Source organism: Silurus aristotelis (assembly GCF_946808225.1).
Source record: "Silurus aristotelis genome assembly, chromosome: 26".
Classification (NCBI taxonomy): Eukaryota; Metazoa; Chordata; class Actinopteri; order Siluriformes; family Siluridae; genus Silurus; species Silurus aristotelis.
Genome location: NC_139599.1, coordinates 8,689,134 through 8,708,557, shown reverse-complemented (window position 1 = coordinate 8,708,557; position 19,424 = coordinate 8,689,134). Strand labels below are relative to the sequence as shown.

Here is a 19,424-nt window from a genome sequence, read left to right as displayed (position 1 = left end):
TGCAATGAAATCCAACGTGGTCTTCTGCTGTTTTATCTCATCAGAAAGGTTTGATATCCTCAAAACAATGTACTTGCAACTGACAAATCTTATTTGTTAATCCTCTTTAAACAAAACAGTGACAGAATTACATTGTGTGTATAGAATTACTGTGTACATTTACAGAATTATATCGATTTGTTTTAAACACTGATCAGTAATATCACACAGCAGTGTCCTAATTTTGCTTTTGCTATAAAACAGACTGAAAATAAAGAAATGCCATTCGTTTAAGAACCGAGACAATGTGCCAAATCATGTCAAAATAAATATATATATTGTGTCACACGAATTGTACTTATAAGCAAGTTAAAATGCAGTTTGGCATGTTGCAATAGTACAATTATTGTGCCTTTATTCTTAGGATTTTTCACTTGGCTGAGCGCGCACGACTTGTGCGAAGTGGGAGGGAAGCTTAACCATAACTCGGGCAGCGCGCGCCACACTAGTGTCGCGCGCAGAGAGGATCTGGCCAATCAGCTCAACGGAAGACCTTCCTCAAAAGCTCCGGTGACAGGCACGAGCCGTTTGACTTGCGCACAAAAAGCCGGCGCACGCGGACGGACGCTTGAGCATCAAGAAAGGAATGGCTCGAAATCTTGCAGTCCGTGTCCGTTATGCGGATTATCCTTAAACTCACCAATTAAATACCTGTTACTGTTTAATTCCCGCCATAAACATTGCGTCCTGTCACATAGAAATCTCGTTTTTCTCTTATTTTGCATGCAATCATGGTTTTATTCACAAGGGCTGTGCTTTTTGTGAACGTTTTATTTGTGATGTGTAAAGTTGCGCGGCCCATGGAGAGTCAGCTGTGCGAGCCTGTCAGACTGGATAATCGTGACTTCGCAAATAACAACTTCGTGGACTTTGAATCGAACGCACCGCCGGAAAAAGTGGCTTTTAAATTGAGTGTCTTCGGGCAAGATTTCGTGCTGGACTTGCACGAGGATTCTAGCTTCATTGCGCCCTCGCTCTCGGCGCTTGGCATGTCCATTGGGTCCGATCGCGCGGACCTCCGGCGCTGTTTCTACGCGGGCACCGTGAATTCGCATTCACTCTCGTATGCAGCTCTCAGTCTGTGCGACGGCCTGCGCGGCGCATTCGGTTACGACGGCTGGGAGTATTTTGTGAGTCCGGCGAGCGATGACTCCTTGCCTCCGGGTGCGCGTCGTAGTGCGGAGAGCGCGCACCTCCTGCGGCGACGCGCAAACGCCGAGCTGGGGGGCAATGGCACGAGGCGGTGCGGCGTGGACGGTGGCCCGACACCCGACGTCGCGCGCACATTGGAGAAGTTTAAGCGCTCAGAAGAATCCAATGCTGACGATAAAACCCCTGCACGGAGGAGTCGCCTCAAGCGATTTGCATCCGTGCCTCGGTACGTGGAGACTCTTGTGGTGGCCGACGAGACCATGGCCAACTTCCACGGTGATGATCTGAGGCATTACGTGCTTACACTCATGGCAGTGGCCGCTCGCCTCTACAAGCACCCAAGCATCCTGAACCCCATTAACATCGTGGTGGTCAAGTTTCTGGTGATTACCGACGAGGATAAAGGGCCCAAGGTAACCGGCAACGCAGCCATGACCCTGCGAAATTTTTGCACGTGGCAAAAGAAGATGAACAAGAACAGTGACAAGCATCCGGAGTACTGGGACACCGCTATCCTGTTTACCAAAGAGGTGAGGAAAAGTTGCATGCCATCAGAATGAATAGAATTATCATGTAATTTGGTTTTTAATCAATTTGTGAAATTGCTTCCTGTATGTGACAATAACATACAGAAAACAATAACTCCTCTTGTACGTTCATCATATGGTGTGAAATATTTAAAAAACAAACCTTTCAATGGAAGAAAGACACAAACTAAACCCAAATCACCCAAACTTCCTTATTGCACACTACACAAGGTACAAACAGAGCATCCGCTTGAGATAATTTCCTGTCCCTGAAAGTAACCTTTGGGGTTAATGGCATTGTCAAGGTTGCTCCTTTTTGCAACTAAATTTGAATAGCATCGTGCACAATCAGGCAAACACAAAGCACCAATGCAGCATGCCAGCTTTAGAGAATTTACTTTAAACTATTTAGGGTGTTACACAGGCATCACTTACTTATAGTTAAAGAATGTGCATATGCATAATTTGCACACAATATTTGGTGTCTTTATAGTCGGACAGACTGTGTACAAGACATACACAATGCATAATTCAGGTGCTCATTCACATTTGTGTCTGTTTATATTCACAGCAGCAGGGTTCAAGATTTTAATCTCTACAGTTTGTGCTTAAGCAAACACATGCAGAAGAGTCATGCTTTGCACCTATTCACCCCTAACAAACCCATACTGAAGTCAGCATTCACTGTCAGCTGTTGCTCAGAAACGCCCACATGTGCAGGCACTCAGCCAGTCCTTCACACACCAAAGTCTTTTCCCCCCTAACTAAGCACATGAGTCACATGAGGCCTGAGCTATTGATGTTGAAGATTTAGCATTTATTTTATGCTGAAAGACAACAAAATGTCAGAGCCCTAGTGCACATTGTTCCTTCCTGCATTTTTGCAGTTATTGCAGTCATTACTCTCAAGGACAAACACATTTTGTACTACAACTGTCATTTGTGCTTGATAGGAGAGAGGTGGAGTCAGTAGTATGAGCTAATGTATATAAACATGGATTTAAAGTTCAATAGATAGTCTAGCTAGTACAGATGTGCAGAGCTCTACAAATATGGTTTGTTCTGGTTCATAACGATTTAAACAGACATTGATGAAAACCAAGCCTTGGCTCATCTGAGAACTCCAACATGCAACCTGATATTCTGCACTTCTCACACACTAGCTAATGCCGTATGTCATTCTAGTGATGTTAAAGGAAATATTATGTTATAGTTGTTTTTATGTTTGGGGTTTTAATAATATGCATATAGAATAAAAAAATTTTGCACAGCAATACAATAATACTGATCACAATACAATCAAGTGAAATTACCAAATAACTTCACAGACTTATTGCAGTTTTGTAAGTAAGGAAATAGGGATTTTGTGCAGGACTGTATTATATGAACGAAAATATCCCAATTCTATGGAATCACCTTTTAACCAGACCTCCAGCTGTGAATGTTCTGATATTCTCTTTCCCATGTCCCCTCTCCCCATCCACTCAACTTCTCAGAAAAAAAGCCTGTTTCTCATTACCAAATAGAGAGAGGGAGAGACCCCTAAATCCCACCTTTCAAGGCCCACCTGCTGTAGAAGCCCTTCCCAGCTACAGCATGGGAAAGTCTGTCTCTGGGGCTCTGCAACATTTCTTCCGTTATTCCATTTTTTTCCCCAGTAGAACATTTAGCACAACGTTCTTTCTCAGACTTATCTACTCTGCTGTCTTTTGGTTGTATAGTTTAAGATAGTGTGGCGTGTTATTTTTTTTATTTCCCCTTGGCAAGACCTGCAACTTCTATCCAGGCAACTAAGTAAACTGTTAACAGGTTTAATAAACTATGACAAAGCTAATTACTTAGCTGAATGTTTTAAGTTTATAGCTTCCACGTAGACCCATTTAAACATGAGTAAAGGGGGGTATGGAATGAAGGCTTTTGATCACTGCCAGCTGGGATTGTGGTTAAGGGAGAATCCTAGACTGATCACCATTGCTGTTAATCAAGATTTACCTATATACCGGATTAAGTTTAAGTAATTATCAAACAGGGCTGATGGGGCTAATAAAAGCACTGATAATCTAAAAGTTTAAGTTTAGATTATGGTTAAATCTGAATTCTGTAGGGTTTCTAGCTCTCTAGAAACAGGGTTGTATGTACTCCTATAGAAACTGGCTTCTTTTTTTATTTGATTTGCACTTACGTCACTTCTCTGAGTGCATCTACTCCACGTGGAACAGTTATGACTTGTGAAAATTAGTGTTTATTTTCCAGAAGCAGTGTTTTTCCATAGCCTAGGATGAACGCATATTTATAAAGTTTGTAAAAGCTCTGAGTGCAAAGTAATTAGTACAGTGTAAACTAAGCTTAGCTGGCACATTACACCCTGTTACAGACCTCAACGTTTCTTGGAATTGTCAGCAGTCTTCAGATAATCCATTACATACCATGTTATACACACTTGTAAAGAGGGACTTCCAGAGAGAATATATGAGGCATTTTGGAGCATGCTGTAACAAACACGAATAGAAGATGTCATCTTACCAGTTCAGTGGTGACTCACAACAGATTTATAAAACTCCAGATCCTTTTTAAGTAGAAGTCCGAGGACTCAATTAATGTCATAAGCAGTATTAGCAGGAGCTACACTACAAACACCTCAGTCCTTTTATTAACATTAGCATAATAGGGTATTATTTTAAGTTATTTTTTTTAAAGAAACTGGTGTGGTATTTACATAGATCAAACAAGTAAGTGAAACAAATAGAGAGTTCTTGTGTCAGTATTGTAGGTATTGGCAGATACACAGAGACACAAGCACACCAACCCAAAAAACTGAAAGCAAGAACCCTAAATACAGACTATAAGTGATACTGTGGCCAGCAACAAACAACTACAACAGTAATAACAGAAGCCTGACAGTAAGATGCTGGTAAACTAGGCCATCAATAGTGGTGTCGGTATAATGAAACAGAAGCAAGAATGATTGAAAAATGTTACCTGCTATGGGTAATGTGGGTCAGTGGCAATTTTTGCTACTATGACAGTTTGAGACAGACAAGCAAATGTGTAACATTAGGTCAGGAATGATAAATACGAATGTCTCTTTTTTAGTTTAAACAGTGATTGAGCTTTAACCAGGCCTTTTGGAAAGGTATTGGAGGGAGAAAGGCACTACAGAAACACAAGAAATCAACCAACATTGGCTTCCTACCCCCTAACCACTCAGGTTAAAAAAGCACTCACCCACAACTTGTTAGATGAACTTCTTTTAAAACTTGAGCACATCCTGTTAAATCGAGACTGACATCCACTCCTAAATGGGAAGGTCTGTAGTTTATTTTGAGTGCAATATGTCATCAGGCACTTGTCTGAAATGAAAGTGGTTGTTACTGGCTAGACTGTTCTCTCAAAATGTGTCACATTCCTCCATAGCACTGACAGTTTCTCTAACCAAACCAGTCGAAAAGTGTCATATGCTTTAGTAATATGATAAATTTCCTATTTGTAATTGTATATTTCAGTTACCAGGCTCAAGGTGACTCATTTACACATACATTTAGAATTGAAGGAAATGCTCAGTACAAGAGAAGAAGCACAGAGGCTCTTACACCCTTTCTTATAAGGATGTCTTGCCTTGTTTTTACTGACTACAAGGTTTCAGAACATCATAACCTCACAATTCTTAACTAATATTTCCCAAAGAATCCAAAGAAAATCCTTATAAAACAAATTTAATGTGATCTATTGGTATGCAACCACAAAGACCAGTTAGAGCTCTTAGCCTTTTGCATGTTTGGTGTATTGCACTAGCATATTGTAACATATATTTGGAATGATCTACACTACATAATTTATTGTGTAGGTTTTTCAACTTCTACAAAGTTTCCCACAGCCTTTGATTCCCAGGGAGGCCAGAGGGGCTCTGGTAAACTTCACTTGATAATAAATGTTTTTTCAAGGCAATATATTTTAAAAGACACTGCATGACATCCACTTTGTTAACAGTCCTCATGATTCACACACTAAGAGAGCTTTACGGATTGGATACAAAAAAGAAAAAAGATCTCGTCTTCTTTCCCTTCTTAAACCGTGTCTGTTTTGAACTGTGGTAATAACCATTCTCCCGCTCACATACCCACATCTGGTTTAGGTTTTCAACGGTCAAAAACTGCAGCCCACAAACAATTTGTCACACTGATTTGGAACCTTACCTTATACAACACGCCTTGATGTTTCACCATACCTGTCAATGTTTTTGACTTGAAGACTTTGAATTAATTTGTCTATTAAAAAATATTGTTGATCCGTCAAATTATCAGCACTTCTCTGAAAACAAATCTCTGTCTAGCTTTAATTTGGTGCATGCTAAGAAGCAAAAACTTACCTGGATTTCAACTTCTACTATTGGTTGGATACGTCATTGCCTGCATTTAATAAAATATTTTGTCTATTTAATAATTTTTTAAACACTAATCAAGTCCTTTTGTTTGTGTTGTTTTAAAATATCATTATCAAATAAACAATCAGTGTGGTACAGTGAATAGTTCAAACAAATGTGTTTTAAGATGTGTGGTAGCAAAATATAGGTCAGCTGGAAACTTCTTTTCCTTGGCCCACAGCGCTGCATTTTATTACAACTATTACCTCATGTAGCCCTGAAACTCAAGAGAATCTTTAACTGGGCATCTGGAATATCTCTTGGTGAATCAAAAGCACTTAGAAGATTTAATAAAACAAATGCCTGTCTTTTTTAAGATACTTTTCTCTCATTGCATCAGCAATATTTTCTACTCGTGTATCAAGGGCGATCATTTTGGTAGTGTAATAGTTTTAGTAATCCCATGTGCATGGACTTGAGTGAATGAAGCTTTTCTGTAGACTTAAATACAAAATCTATCTTCTTGAGTTAATTCTTTATGTTTGTGATTATTCAGTTTTATATAACAGTTAGTTCTGGGCCACTAACTTGATTGGTTAAATGGTGTTCCAGAAGTGCTCATATTCCCTTTTTAACTGCTCTGGAAATTTTTACTGTGTGTATCCACTTGCCTGTTTTTGCCACATAAAATTTCACTTTCTAGTTTGAAACATTAACAGCATTATCAGTGGATGTGGCAAACAATACTTTTCAGGAATATAACATTTGGCTTAAAATATGAATTCTTGTCAGGCGAATAAAATAAAATGTAAAAAGGGATGGCAGTTAGCCGCACACACTAGGTAGGCTCTTTCCTGCAGGGAATTATGGCTTTGCCTATTTACACTGAATTGAGTCATCTTTGCGGATTTAGTCTTCGATCCGTTTACCATTGTGTATGTTTTCATTTAACCAGTGTTTTTTTTTGTATTATAGTTCTAAAGAAAATAGGTTTAGTAATATCAAAGTAATATTTTTTTTTTATTTTTATATATTCTTTTATTGAATAAATAAAAAATAAATAGAAATAAATAAATTTAATAAATATCTAACACTGTACTATAATGGATAAAACTCTTCTTTTTTACATACAATTATTATTTTTGTTATTTAAATAACATGAACTACATAAGGTGTTAGTCATATTCCTTTGAAAGTGTGTTACATGGTGAATGTTATGTTTGCTGTACATATCTGCTGCAGATGTTTTAGTTGCAACTGTCCCGTTGATTAGATGAATTGGCTACAACAAAAAAGACCATATCAGGTTCCTGTCAGCCAAGAACAGGAATCTAAGTTTATAGTGGGCACAGGTCTACTGAAACTGTGGCAAGCGGGTGGTTGGGTCAGAATTTGCATCAACTGCATTAATTCTTTAACCCAGGCTGTTGCTGGTATAATGAAGTACAGAATGTTTTCTTGGCACATTCTGATCACGTTACCAATACCAGCTGAATATTGTTAAAATGCCAGAGCCTGTCTGAGTATGGGCATTCCTTTGCTGTTAAGACCTCCTTACCCTTTACTCATCTTATAGTCACTATTTCCAGCATCATAATTTGCAAGGTAACAACATATGTCATCTCTAAAAGATTACATAATTCAGTGTACATAAGTGGCTTTCCAACTTAATTTAATAAGGCACATGTTTGAGGTGTTAGAAAAGAAGATTAATAAATTGAATGTGCTACTAAAAGTATTATAGAATCCATGTTACAAAGTGTTGAGGCTGTTCCGGAAGCAAATCAGAACTGGGCTTATTAGACGTTTTTCTTGACTATCAGATTGACATCAAGTCTCTGATCATTAATCCACCTTTTCAATATGAATGTTTCCTTATTTAAAAGCTGTTGGCTAGTTTCTATCTGATTTCTCAGCTTCACTTCATTTTCATTATTTTATCCAGGATCTGTGTGGAGCCTCTACATGTGACACTCTGGGCATGGCAGATGTTGGAACAATGTGTGACCCAAAGAGGAGCTGCTCAGTGATTGAGGATGATGGCTTGCCATCCGCATTTACCACTGCTCATGAGCTTGGTTAGTATATATGCCAAATCACCATGTCATGAACTATGGTAACAAATGGGCTTTCACGTTTCAAACAGAGGGCAGGAGTTGTCAGTTTATTAAAATCTGTTGAAGCCTAACAGATGCAAAAGTGTGCTCAATATCCAAAGTACAAGTATTTCCCCTAAGGCTCATCTTTAGATAGGAACAGTTGATAAGGCCCCTTTTGGAGTTGTCTATTTCTATTTGGGATCTCTGGTTTTTGGTAAAATACATTTACAAGACCAAGGGAGGAAGTGAGGGAGTTAGCTAGAGTTTCTAGCATAATGATTTACATAGTTGTGGTTTGATTGCTGACATGATAATTACCTGAGAGCAGCACTGTTTGTGATTTTAAGTGCAAAAAAATCTAAACTGGGTTATTTGAGGTTTGCAGATGATTCAGGCACAACTGGCACACTGAAAAGAATACAACATTCTCTTTTCCTTACAGGTCATGTATTCAACATGCCCCATGATAATGTGAAAGCCTGTGAAGATGTATTTGGCAAACTGCAGGACAATCATATGATGTCACCGACACTGATACGGATAAACCGAACTAGCCCATGGTCATCGTGTAGTGCCGCTATAATCACAGAATTCCTGGACAGTGGACACGGTAAGTTAGAGCATCACAGGTTTTTACTGATCTTACTGACATTTGTCTTTATGTTGATACAAAGACTAGGGTCTCAAACCCGACCCACACTGTTTTTAACCTATCCTGATAGACATAAAATAACTAAATTGAGATACATGTCAAACCCATTTAACATAATCAACTACTTTAAATAGGACTACATGAGTCTGGAAATCATATCTTATTGAAATAGCATTAATTTGTGCCTTAATGTATTTAAGGCTGCACACACACACAAACACACACACACACACACACACACACACACACACACACACACACACACACACACACACACACACACACACACACACACACACACATATATTTACCATACTAGCCACAGCAAACCACCACATCTGCTCCTGGAGAAATAGCAGTTAATGTTCCACAAAGCCACTCTCCAGTGTTATACAGGCAAACATCCAGACCACTGAGATTTGACAGGGTTTTGAATTCACAGCCTAGTGTGGTCTGGCTGTCATTAGATTATAGGTAAAACAAGATCCCGCTTTCCCAAGTAAGTTCAGATAGACGTTTGGGTCAGATTTCACTTCCTTTTCAGCTAAAATATTATATGACTTAACTATACACTGAAAAGGCATAACTTTATGATCACTGATCAGGCATTGAATTATGACCACCTGCCTAATATTGTGTTGCTCCTCCTTTGCTGCCATAACAATTATGACCCATCACGCATTAACAGTATTCATTTCTACAACAATTTGAGCTACAGTAGCTCTTCTGTTGGATCAGACCACACGGACCAGCCTTCGTTCTCATGTGCATCAATTACATTTGGCTCTGTCACCAATTCACCACTGAAAGGTCCTTGGACTACTTTTGTTAGATACTGACCACTGCAGACTGGAAACACCCCACAAGAGATGCCGTTTTGGAGATGCTCTGACCCAGTTGTCTATCCATCACAATTTGGCCCTTGTGAAACTCAATCAAATCCTTACACTTGCCCATTTTCCTGCTTCTAACGCATAATCTTTAAAGACAAAATGTTCACTTGCTGGCTAATATATCCCATATATCACTAGCAGGTGTCATGATTAAGAGATAATCAGTGTTATTTACTCCCTGGTCATAATGTTATAATGTCATAATGTTATGTAATGCAATAGTAGTTTGGAATTGAGGGACTGTTGGCATGGTGGTGCAATGTGTTACGTTGCTGCCTCACATCTACAAGGTCACTGGTCCAGTCATGAAGTGTCCTTACCTTATCATCTTACCTTCTGAAAACATGGCAACGGGTCTGTTGATGGTACTGATTGTCAATGTGTGTGCAGTGTAGTCCCATAGAAGGTGTATTTGTGCCTCATGCTCAGTGTTTCCGGGATAGGCTCTGGATCCACTGTGATCCTTCTTGGGATATAAAAGTTACTTCAGATAAATAAATGAATATACTGTAAACAGATTCAACCAAGTATATCCTGTGAATATGTATTATGATTGGATTTCAATTTCAAAATTTCTCATGGATTTTTTTGTAAACAGCATTCTACAGCATAATTGCTTCTTTTTTAAGGTCATTGTAAGAAATGGGCCAGAACATAATACACTATTATACCAGTAATTTATGCGTGCATAAGCAAAAAGCTATATGTTGCGCTTGCATGTTTAGTCTATGACCACATGAGTTTCCTGAAAGAAATAGATGCAATGTCAGACAACTCTTCTTGAAAATACAGATGTCACTGTGGAGTACACACAAACACACTCTCATGCACACAATCAACAACTGTAGAAAGCGAAAAAGCAAACACTGGTGAAGTGTTTGTATGCTTTACTGATTAGACAGTTTACAGTTGGCCCTTTCAGTTTCCAGACTCTCAGAGACAAATACAATCTCTCAGGCTTCATTATTTAAACAAACACATACAGATGTGATGAATCTAAAAATTGGGAGTCAAATAAATGTTGAACTTGTAAGTCATTTGGTCCAATACTTTCTCAAATAATATCAACATCATTGGTGATTAATGCTTTGTATGATAAAAAACAACAATAACAACCCAGCGCAATGTTTATGTTAATTGGGGCATATACAACATAGCTTCACTATAATATATTGTTGCAGTTTTTTCGATTAAATGTTTATAGGGCAAAATAATCTTTAAATTAACATTCTCACTAACATGACCATCTGAATATCTGATATGTGTGACAATATTGGAAAGACTAGGTTAAAGAAAACTATTCAATGTACAATAAGTGGAATACAAAATTTTCCAAAATGAAGCTTCATAGGTTTTATTTTAAAATATTTTATTTTTAAAAAACTACATATGTTAGAAGTGTTAACCAAACTTGAATAGAACATTAACAGAAGTTTAAACGTGTATGTAACTTATCAGCCGATATAAAAAGATCAAACATAACACAGTATTGTTATCAAATCCTGCAGGTGACTGTTTATTGGATCAGCCTGAGAAACCGTTGGCACTGCCTGACATTCTCCCCGGAGTGTCGTATAGTCTGGAGAGGCAATGTGAGCTGTCATTTGGTGCTGGTTCAAAGCCATGCCCACTCTTGCAGGCACCGTGCCACCGGCTGTGGTGTACAGGCAAGACTCGTGGACAGCCTGTTTGTCAGACACGCCACTTTCCCTGGGCAGACGGTACAGCGTGTGGAGAGGGCATGCTGTGTATGCGTGGAGTTTGCATAGAGAATTATGAGGTCACCAGGCCAAGGGTAAGTTAAGTGACACACAGACATACACACTAATGCACTGTATCTTGTACGTAAACATACTAATACATTGTATGCTTTGCTTCAACACATTAATGCAGTGTATACTACACATAAACACACCAAAACACAGATGAGTGACAAAAGTTTAAACAACATTAAGACATAGTAAAGTCAAATTCAGTAAGCCTTGGAATAGATTAATCATGTCAAATCTACCATGCACACAGATGGGGGTTCAAGATATGTTGAAAGGCTAGATTAAACAGTGATGAAACCGTAAAAAAGATTTTATATTTTTTCAAAAACAGAAAAGTGGCAGACAGGTTATGATTTTCATATGTATTATGGAACAGGGGACAAGCTGCTGTCAAGACCGCTGGTGTTACAATATAATTAAAATAGCAGGTTGACAAATTGTGTGTCTATCCATTATATGTACACTTTATGGCCAAAGGTTTATGGACACCTGAACATATGTAACATATATCCCAATCTAGATTTATTGCTCCTTTTGTTGTTATGTTAACCTTTAATGTGTGAGAAGGCTATGCTGGAAATGCTCATTCATCCACAAGAGCATTATTAAGGTCATGCACTAATGTCGGTGAGAAGGCCTAGGGCACAGTTGGTGTTCCAATTAATTCCAAAGGTTTTCAGTGGGGTTGAGGTCAGGGCTCTGTGCAGCCCATTAAAGTTCTTCCACTTTGCCCTTTGGCAAATCATGTATTCATAGCACCTGTTTTGTCCACAGGGACATTGGTATTCGTTATAAGATTCGGCCCTCTTATCCTTCAGTAAAAGAAAATTGCAATGCTATAATATATATTGACATTTTTTACTAATTGTGATACTCTAACTTTGTGGTAATATTTTGGGAAAGGTTCACATATGAGTTTAATGTTTTTTTTGATGAATTTTTGCCAAATAGTCCAAAAAAAAAAAAGAGGAAATCAGACAAGCTAACAGCAGTGGTTATGGAAATTAATTTCTGGACCTGCACCTATATATAGTGTGTAAAGCAGACCTGGGCAAACTACACATCCGGCCCTTTGTACGTCCCTGTCCGGCCCGCGTGAGGCCAATCATAAATTACAGGGATGCACCGAAAATTCGGCCACCAAAAATTTTCGGCCAAAATGCCTAAATCACCGAAACAACACGGCAGAAACACAATTGTAATGACGCAATAAAAAAGCGCAGCCAGCACACGGTTATCTGGATAAGAGCCAACATGTCTGCGGTGTGCGGAGAGCGATTTGCAAAACATGCACTGCTAAAATTTCAAGAGGGGGTGTATCTGCAAAGAGTTTCTCCAAGTCGGGCGCAAGAAAAGTAAAGTCAATCCGAGCATGCGTATGAGTCTGTAGAAGACGTTTTTGAAAAGGCAGGAAACTTTTCCAGTGATGGTGCCAAGGCAAAAGGCATAACACAAAAAATGATGGAATTCATTACCTTAGATCAGTGGTCTCTAGTGGCTCGACGGGTTGATCTTTGAAACATTCCCCGTGGATCCCGAAAATAATAATAATTATAATATAATATTATTTATTACACGGTTTTTCTTAATGCTGTAGATTAGAACCTTCCATTCACTTGAATGGGCTTTCAAACGTTCGGCGGTCAATTATTTTCGTTTAACAGACCCGTTGCTAATAATTATTGTCTGTCAATACTATGAATGGTAACAAATAAATAACAATAATTTATAATAAATAAAACACTTTTGTAATTGATTTATTCTTTGAATTGCAATGCATTGATTTTAGTGAGGTTAGTACTTATTTATAGCCATAAATGCAATGGTTCTAAAAATTGACAATCTTTTCTTTTGGTGTTTCGGTTTTGGCCTTGGTTTCCTCATTTTTGGTTTTTGGTTTAGGCCAAGAATTTTCATTTCGGTGCATCCCTAAAATATTATCGTTCGTGTGGCCCTCTGACACAATTCAGGTTTCTCATGTGGCCCCTTGTAAAAATTAATTGCCCACCCCTGGTGTAAAGTATAGTGTATAAAGTTTTTTGTATAAATTTCATTGATGATATATGAGGATACTTATGTTTTTATGTTCAAAAGAAAGACTGTATCTCAACAATGTTTCACTGGAAGTCATATTTATGCCATTCTAAAAAATGTGTCATTTCTTTTCACACAGATTAAATAATTTTTATATTTATGACCTTTATGGTACAAGGCTATAACTGTCTTATTGCCCACCTCACTCTGATCAGTTTGTCTCTCTCTCTCTTTCTCTCTTTTGCTGTTTCTCTTTAGGTGGATGGAAAATGGGGTAAATGGGGGACATTTGGGCCTTGCTCCAGAACATGTGGTGGTGGAGTGCAACTAGCAAAGAGAGAATGCAATAATCCAGTACCTGACAATGGGGGCAAATATTGCCAAGGAGTAAGGGTCAAGTACCGGTCCTGCAACCTCGCACTATGCCCAGACACTGGTAAGAACTTTCTTAAGCATCTCAAGCATGTTCAAACAGTCTACTAAATATTTTGTCACTTATTTATTAAATGTATTTCGAATGACAGACAAGCATGTGTCTAGCATTATATTTGTGTTAGCATTGATTTCTTGCAGGCACATTTAGTTGCCTGCAGACATTAGACATTGTAATTAGACATTGTAGACAAAGCATTAGATATGAAGCAATTATAATTTATACTGTAAGATGTAAATTTAAGACAACATAGATTTAAAATGTGTAAAGTGTGTAAATATATGCTCTTTCACAAGCTTATTTTCCAAATCTTTCACACAGGGAAGAGTTACAGAGAGGAGCAGTGTGAAGCTTTCAATGGCTTTAGTCTGAACAGCAACCGCCTCGCTCCTTCTGTGGTGTGGGTGCCTAAGTACTCAGGGGTCTCCCCTAAAGACCACTGTAAACTCATATGCAGGGCTAACGGAACAGGGTACTTCTATGTTCTCTCTCCCAAGGTAGGAAAAGCATCATTTCAACTTTTAGCATTGTCAATAAAAAAAAAATGTAGAAAAAATGTAAATAAAAATTTCATGTACTGTATTTTAAATTAGTTTTTTGGGATCGTATATATAAATCCCAGCGTTATAGCCATTTTGTAAGAAAGGATTAAAATAAATAATACAAAATCATGTAAACCCATAATGTCGATATAAAGTGACATAAAACAGGGAATGAGTTTTTGCTGATTTCCAAAGTCCTATGTTTGTTTTTGGTTTCTCATAGCTGTCAGGGTGAATGGAGAAAAAATTATAATGGAAAAGATAGTAAGGGACAAGGGGTTAATATGTGGGAAGATAGAGAGGTGTGGCTTGAGCCTTCACAGAATCATGAAGCATATCAGGACCAGGCACTTACTCACCAGAAATTACGTAGCACTGATTTAGGATCACTCATAAAGATTTTCATGTCTACTGTGGAGATGATAGATTGAGAATGCAGAAAATGTGTAAATTACTTGAGTAAAACAGCATGTTCCATGCAACATCGTCTTGGTTTTCTAGATATCTAATATATTAGCTTTACACAGTTATAAATGTAATGAGAAACACATGTAATTTTCTTGATTCATGATCACTTAACTATCCAAGTCCTTACTGTCAGAACTTTGCTTTTCTCCTGTCTTTTGCAGGTTGTGGATGGGACTCCATGTTCTCCTGACTCTTCTGGAGTCTGCGTGCAGGGCAAATGTAGCAAGGCAGGCTGTGATGGTAAACTCGGCTCCAACAAGAAGTTTGACAAGTGTGGCATCTGTGCAGGAGACAATAAGAGCTGCAAGAAAATTTCTGGCCTTTTCACAAAACCCATGTAAGTTCCAGTAGTAAAGTCATGTAAAGTCCACATTCCAAACATATATTAGCTAACATTCTCTAGACATCATACATCATGTGCCTATTTATTTTAGAAAATCTTTATGTAGAGTTTTAGGGATCTATTATCATGTATTTATATGCATCTTTCTTATAATTTATACAGCGAGACTATTTTAGACAGGACGTTCATGCAAAACAGGCAAAATACAAATATGGGAAATGCAATTATAGTACATACCAGAGACTAATCAAATTTATTCATAGGATATTCAAAGTGATTTTCTATTACCAAACAATCTAAAGAGCATTAATGTTTGTGTGCAGACTTTTAAAATGTGTGTAAAATCTGTGACTGCATTGTGAATTATTTACAAATACTTTTAGCAGCATACACACTTGCAGCACTTGTGTAGTGAAGATATTATTATTATTAAGATAGTATTATAGACATGGATGTACAATAGAAATAACAGAAATAAGACATTAGAAATAACGAAGCAATTTTATGCTAGCACAACATTTACACAGACGTTTCGTGTGGAGTGTGCTTAAATGTGTTGTTTTTAATATATGGGATCTTGACCGTGGACTTAAGCCTTCTCTTGGATTTTTCTTGCATGATGTCAGATTGAGCAAGAGGTAGTCTAAGCAGTTAGTTGTTTTAACCGCAGTTGCAATGTAATCTGTGGGTTTTTGGTGGCTGTAAAAAATTTAAATAAAAGGCATAAGTTAATATTAAATATATATATAAATATTATAAAAATTATTATAGTAATGTCTTCTGATATGTTTTTTTTTCTCTATTGGAGGACATTGTAACCAGAGACATTGCTAATCCTTAAAACAAATTATTTAGCAATATAATTATGAACTACTCTTACTCATCTGCAAGTCATATTTTATTAGCTATTTTTCTCTGTAAAACTGCTTTTGGACAATTTTTGTTTGTTTATTTAAATATGGAGAATGTTCCTATTTTTAATATTGACAAACCTTTTAACAAAAGTTGCAGACGTATAAAGATTTCCTGAAACTTATTATACCAGATATATAAAAGCAAAAAAATGTGTTCACAACTGTTCATAACCTAACGTATTGCTGGCATTTCAAGTCTGTATTAAAACAGACAATACTAAAATCCTTCAATTAGTATTAAAGCTCAAACTTATCTTCTTCCACTTTTTCTTCCTTAGTCATGGCTACAACTTTGTCGTCATTCTTCCAGTGGGTGCTTCGAACATTGACATCCGCCAGCGTGGCTATAAGGGAATGGTCAATGATGACAACTACCTGGCTGTCAAGAACAGTCAAGGTGAATACCTTCTTAATGGCAACTATATTGTGTCAGCTGTGGAGCGGGACATCATAGTGCGTGGCAGCCTCTTGCGCTACAGCGGCACCAGTGGCCAATCAGAGACGCTGCAGGCTGTAAGGCCACTAGGGGAATCGCTAACAGTGGAAGTGCTGTCTGTCGGCCATTTAACACCTCCACGCATTCGGTATTCCTTCTATGTCAAACGTGAAACAAAAGGAGACAAAGTGTTAAAGAAGGAGGGCAGAACTTTGGCCGAAAACAGTGTTCTCGTTGAGGAGGGAGGGCTGGGAAAAGAAGCTGATCCCCTCAATAAAAAGATTCCACCCCCTTATGTAAAAGAAGCTCCACCCCCTGGGAAGTGGGTGACTGCTGGATGGGAGGAGTGCTCAGTGACTTGTGGGAATGGCCTCCAGAGGAGATTGGTACAGTGCCTAAAAGGAGACAGCACTCCTGGGATAGACTGTGATCCAGCCAAAAGACCCAGCACATTGCGAAATTGTGGTGACCCATGCCCAATATGGCATATAGGTGAGTGGTCCCCCTGTTCCAAGACCTGTGGCAAAGGCTTCAAACGGCGCCCACTTCGCTGTGCCACTGAATCAGGCATGGTGCTGCCCAGGGATCACTGTGTGAGCATGAAGAAGCCACAAGAACTAGATTTCTGTTCATTAAAACCCTGCTAATGACACTATTTTGGACCGTACTTCACCTTCCATGTTAACTCCTTTCATCGACTTGTCACTTTGATAGAAAAATATACTAAACAAACAAACAAAGAACAGTTAAAAGTTAAACGATCCAGAACTTTTATTTGTTCTGGTGCTTCTTGTTTTTTTTTATGTTTTTATTTTTTTTTTGTCTTACCTGCAAAAGGGAAGTGATATGAAGAAGAAAGAATGCTTCAAAACAGAGAGTTGTAATATCTTGTAAAGAAATATTGCCATATAGGCTAACTCCAATGCCAATGATCGTTTGGGCTAAAAAGAAACATTCCACAGAGTCGAAAAAAGTAGCACAGAAATTGCCCTTGTACTGCAAGTCCTCCTTAAATCCCTCTTGGGGTAATGCCTCCTTCGGGGTTAGAATCATCTTCATACAGACAGAGACTGGTTTCATGCTTTGTCCATTATAATTTGAAACCAAAAATTTGTCCTGTTGTCTACTTGAATATGCCTGGCATAATAAATGTTTAGAGAAAGCCAGTGTCCTGAAGCAGCAGAATTTTGTTTGTTCTCTCCAAGACCTTATTTTGTAAAATAAGAGATCTGCCAATTTAATATTTCCTAGTGAATATAGCTTTTGTGCCTTTCAAAACAAGCTTCAAAACAACATCACCAATCTACATAAACTATTACATAGACTTATACAAACCTATCAGCCATAAGATTGGGTTACCATTTTGTTACCAGATACCATAGCACACCTTCAAATGTGGAGACAATGCAACAATGGGTCAGAGCTGTTTGGGTGGCAAAATGGGAAGCCACACAATTTGAGACCAGTGGTGTTAATGTTATGGCTGATAGATGCATAAAAGCTGAAGAAAATACTAGCAGGGTGAATTAAGCATATTTAGCATTCTCCTGAATTTTAACAGTAGGTAATCTATACATTCTAAGGGTTAGACGGATAACCCTTAGAATCTGGCCCTGTTCATTCTGCATATGTGCTTCCAAGACAGGATCTTTATCCCTATTGTTCATCCAACATCTTATTTGTTTTTATTTTATCCTCTATTTCCAATGAGACAGAGGTGCAGCTGCTATAATCAAGCCCTGTCTGGTACAGTAACTTATTAGTAAAGTTATTATTATAGCTATGCCTTTTGATGGCGTATGCCACAAGGCTTGGTTTTGTGTTGGATGGCAACCTAGTAAACTGTCGTTTGTACACAGTTTAAATTCATGTAATGCATAATACAGTTAAAATATATGTATTTGAGGTTCATTGGAGTGACCATATTGTCCATCTAAAAGATGGTTCCTATATGAATTGGAATGTTTTATAAATTGTTTTTTCTTTTGCGCGTTAATACAGCAAAAGAGTTAAACGTCCTGCATGGGCTGCATTGTATACCATGTATACATCCATCTAGCTGTGCACAAATAAATCCTGTAAATAACTTTCTATTTTATGTATTTTTTTACGCTGGCATTTTGAATTGTCTTGACTTTGAGGTATTTATTCCAAATAAAAAGTGTACTAACGACATGCCTTATCACTCTGCATCCTTTGTGGTTTCTCTTTGTCTTGGTGAAGTATAATTTAAGACTTACAGTGAGCTTCAAACCAGAAATTATTGCTGGGTGAAAGTCTTCAACTAAGGATGCTGACACAATTGTATCAAAGAATAGAGGCTTCTCCTGCACCATGAACAATAGATTATATGCCACGTACAGGAAAAAAACTCACTTCATGACTTTCTCTTTAAGGATCCCTGTGTGGGATACAATGCTTTTTTTCTGTATAATTTTCCATTTAGTTCCCTTCAACATTCTCATGCATCACAAACTGGAACTTTTCAAAGGTTACTGCTTGACTGGAAGGAAATCGGAAGGGAGGGAGAGATGGAAAGTGAGAGAATGATCATGTGGACCAAATTTCAAACCATAGAATGCAGCAGCTCTTTGCTCACTATCCAAGGCCTTATAAGGCATTGAGGCTTCATTAGGGTATATATATAGCCATTGGGGGGAAAAAACATTGTCAGGCCTGAACCTTATGTGTAGTGAGTTGGCTTAGAAGTATTACATCAACCAGAAAGCACTGTCATGTCAGCTGCCAAAAATGTTTTAT

General features: G+C 38.1%; 1 protein-coding gene across 1 annotated transcript; it reads left to right on the top strand.

Moving 5' to 3' along the window:
* Positions 1 to 496: 496 nt before the first annotated feature.
* On the top strand, positions 497 to 18,849 carry adamts15a (ADAM metallopeptidase with thrombospondin type 1 motif, 15a). Its single transcript, XM_083530644.1, has 8 exons — positions 497 to 1,721; positions 8,024 to 8,156; positions 8,620 to 8,787; positions 11,231 to 11,517; positions 13,787 to 13,964; positions 14,283 to 14,458; positions 15,133 to 15,308; positions 16,507 to 18,849. Exons 1-8 carry the CDS (start codon positions 771 to 773, stop codon positions 17,309 to 17,311), a joined length of 2,874 nt encoding a protein of 957 aa, XP_083386770.1. The 5' UTR covers positions 497 to 770; the 3' UTR covers positions 17,312 to 18,849.
* Positions 18,850 to 19,424: the final 575 nt, after the last annotated feature.

Coding starts and splice junctions, on each gene's coding strand:
- adamts15a (XM_083530644.1), top strand. CDS start 771: ATGGTTTTATTCACAAGGGCTGTGCTTTTTGTGAACGTTTTATTTGTG. Junction 13,965..14,282: donor CGCACTATGCCCAGACACTG/GTAAGAACTTTC, acceptor TCTTTCACACAG/GGAAGAGTTACAGAGAGGAG. Junction 14,459..15,132: donor TCTATGTTCTCTCTCCCAAG/GTAGGAAAAGCA, acceptor TGTCTTTTGCAG/GTTGTGGATGGGACTCCATG.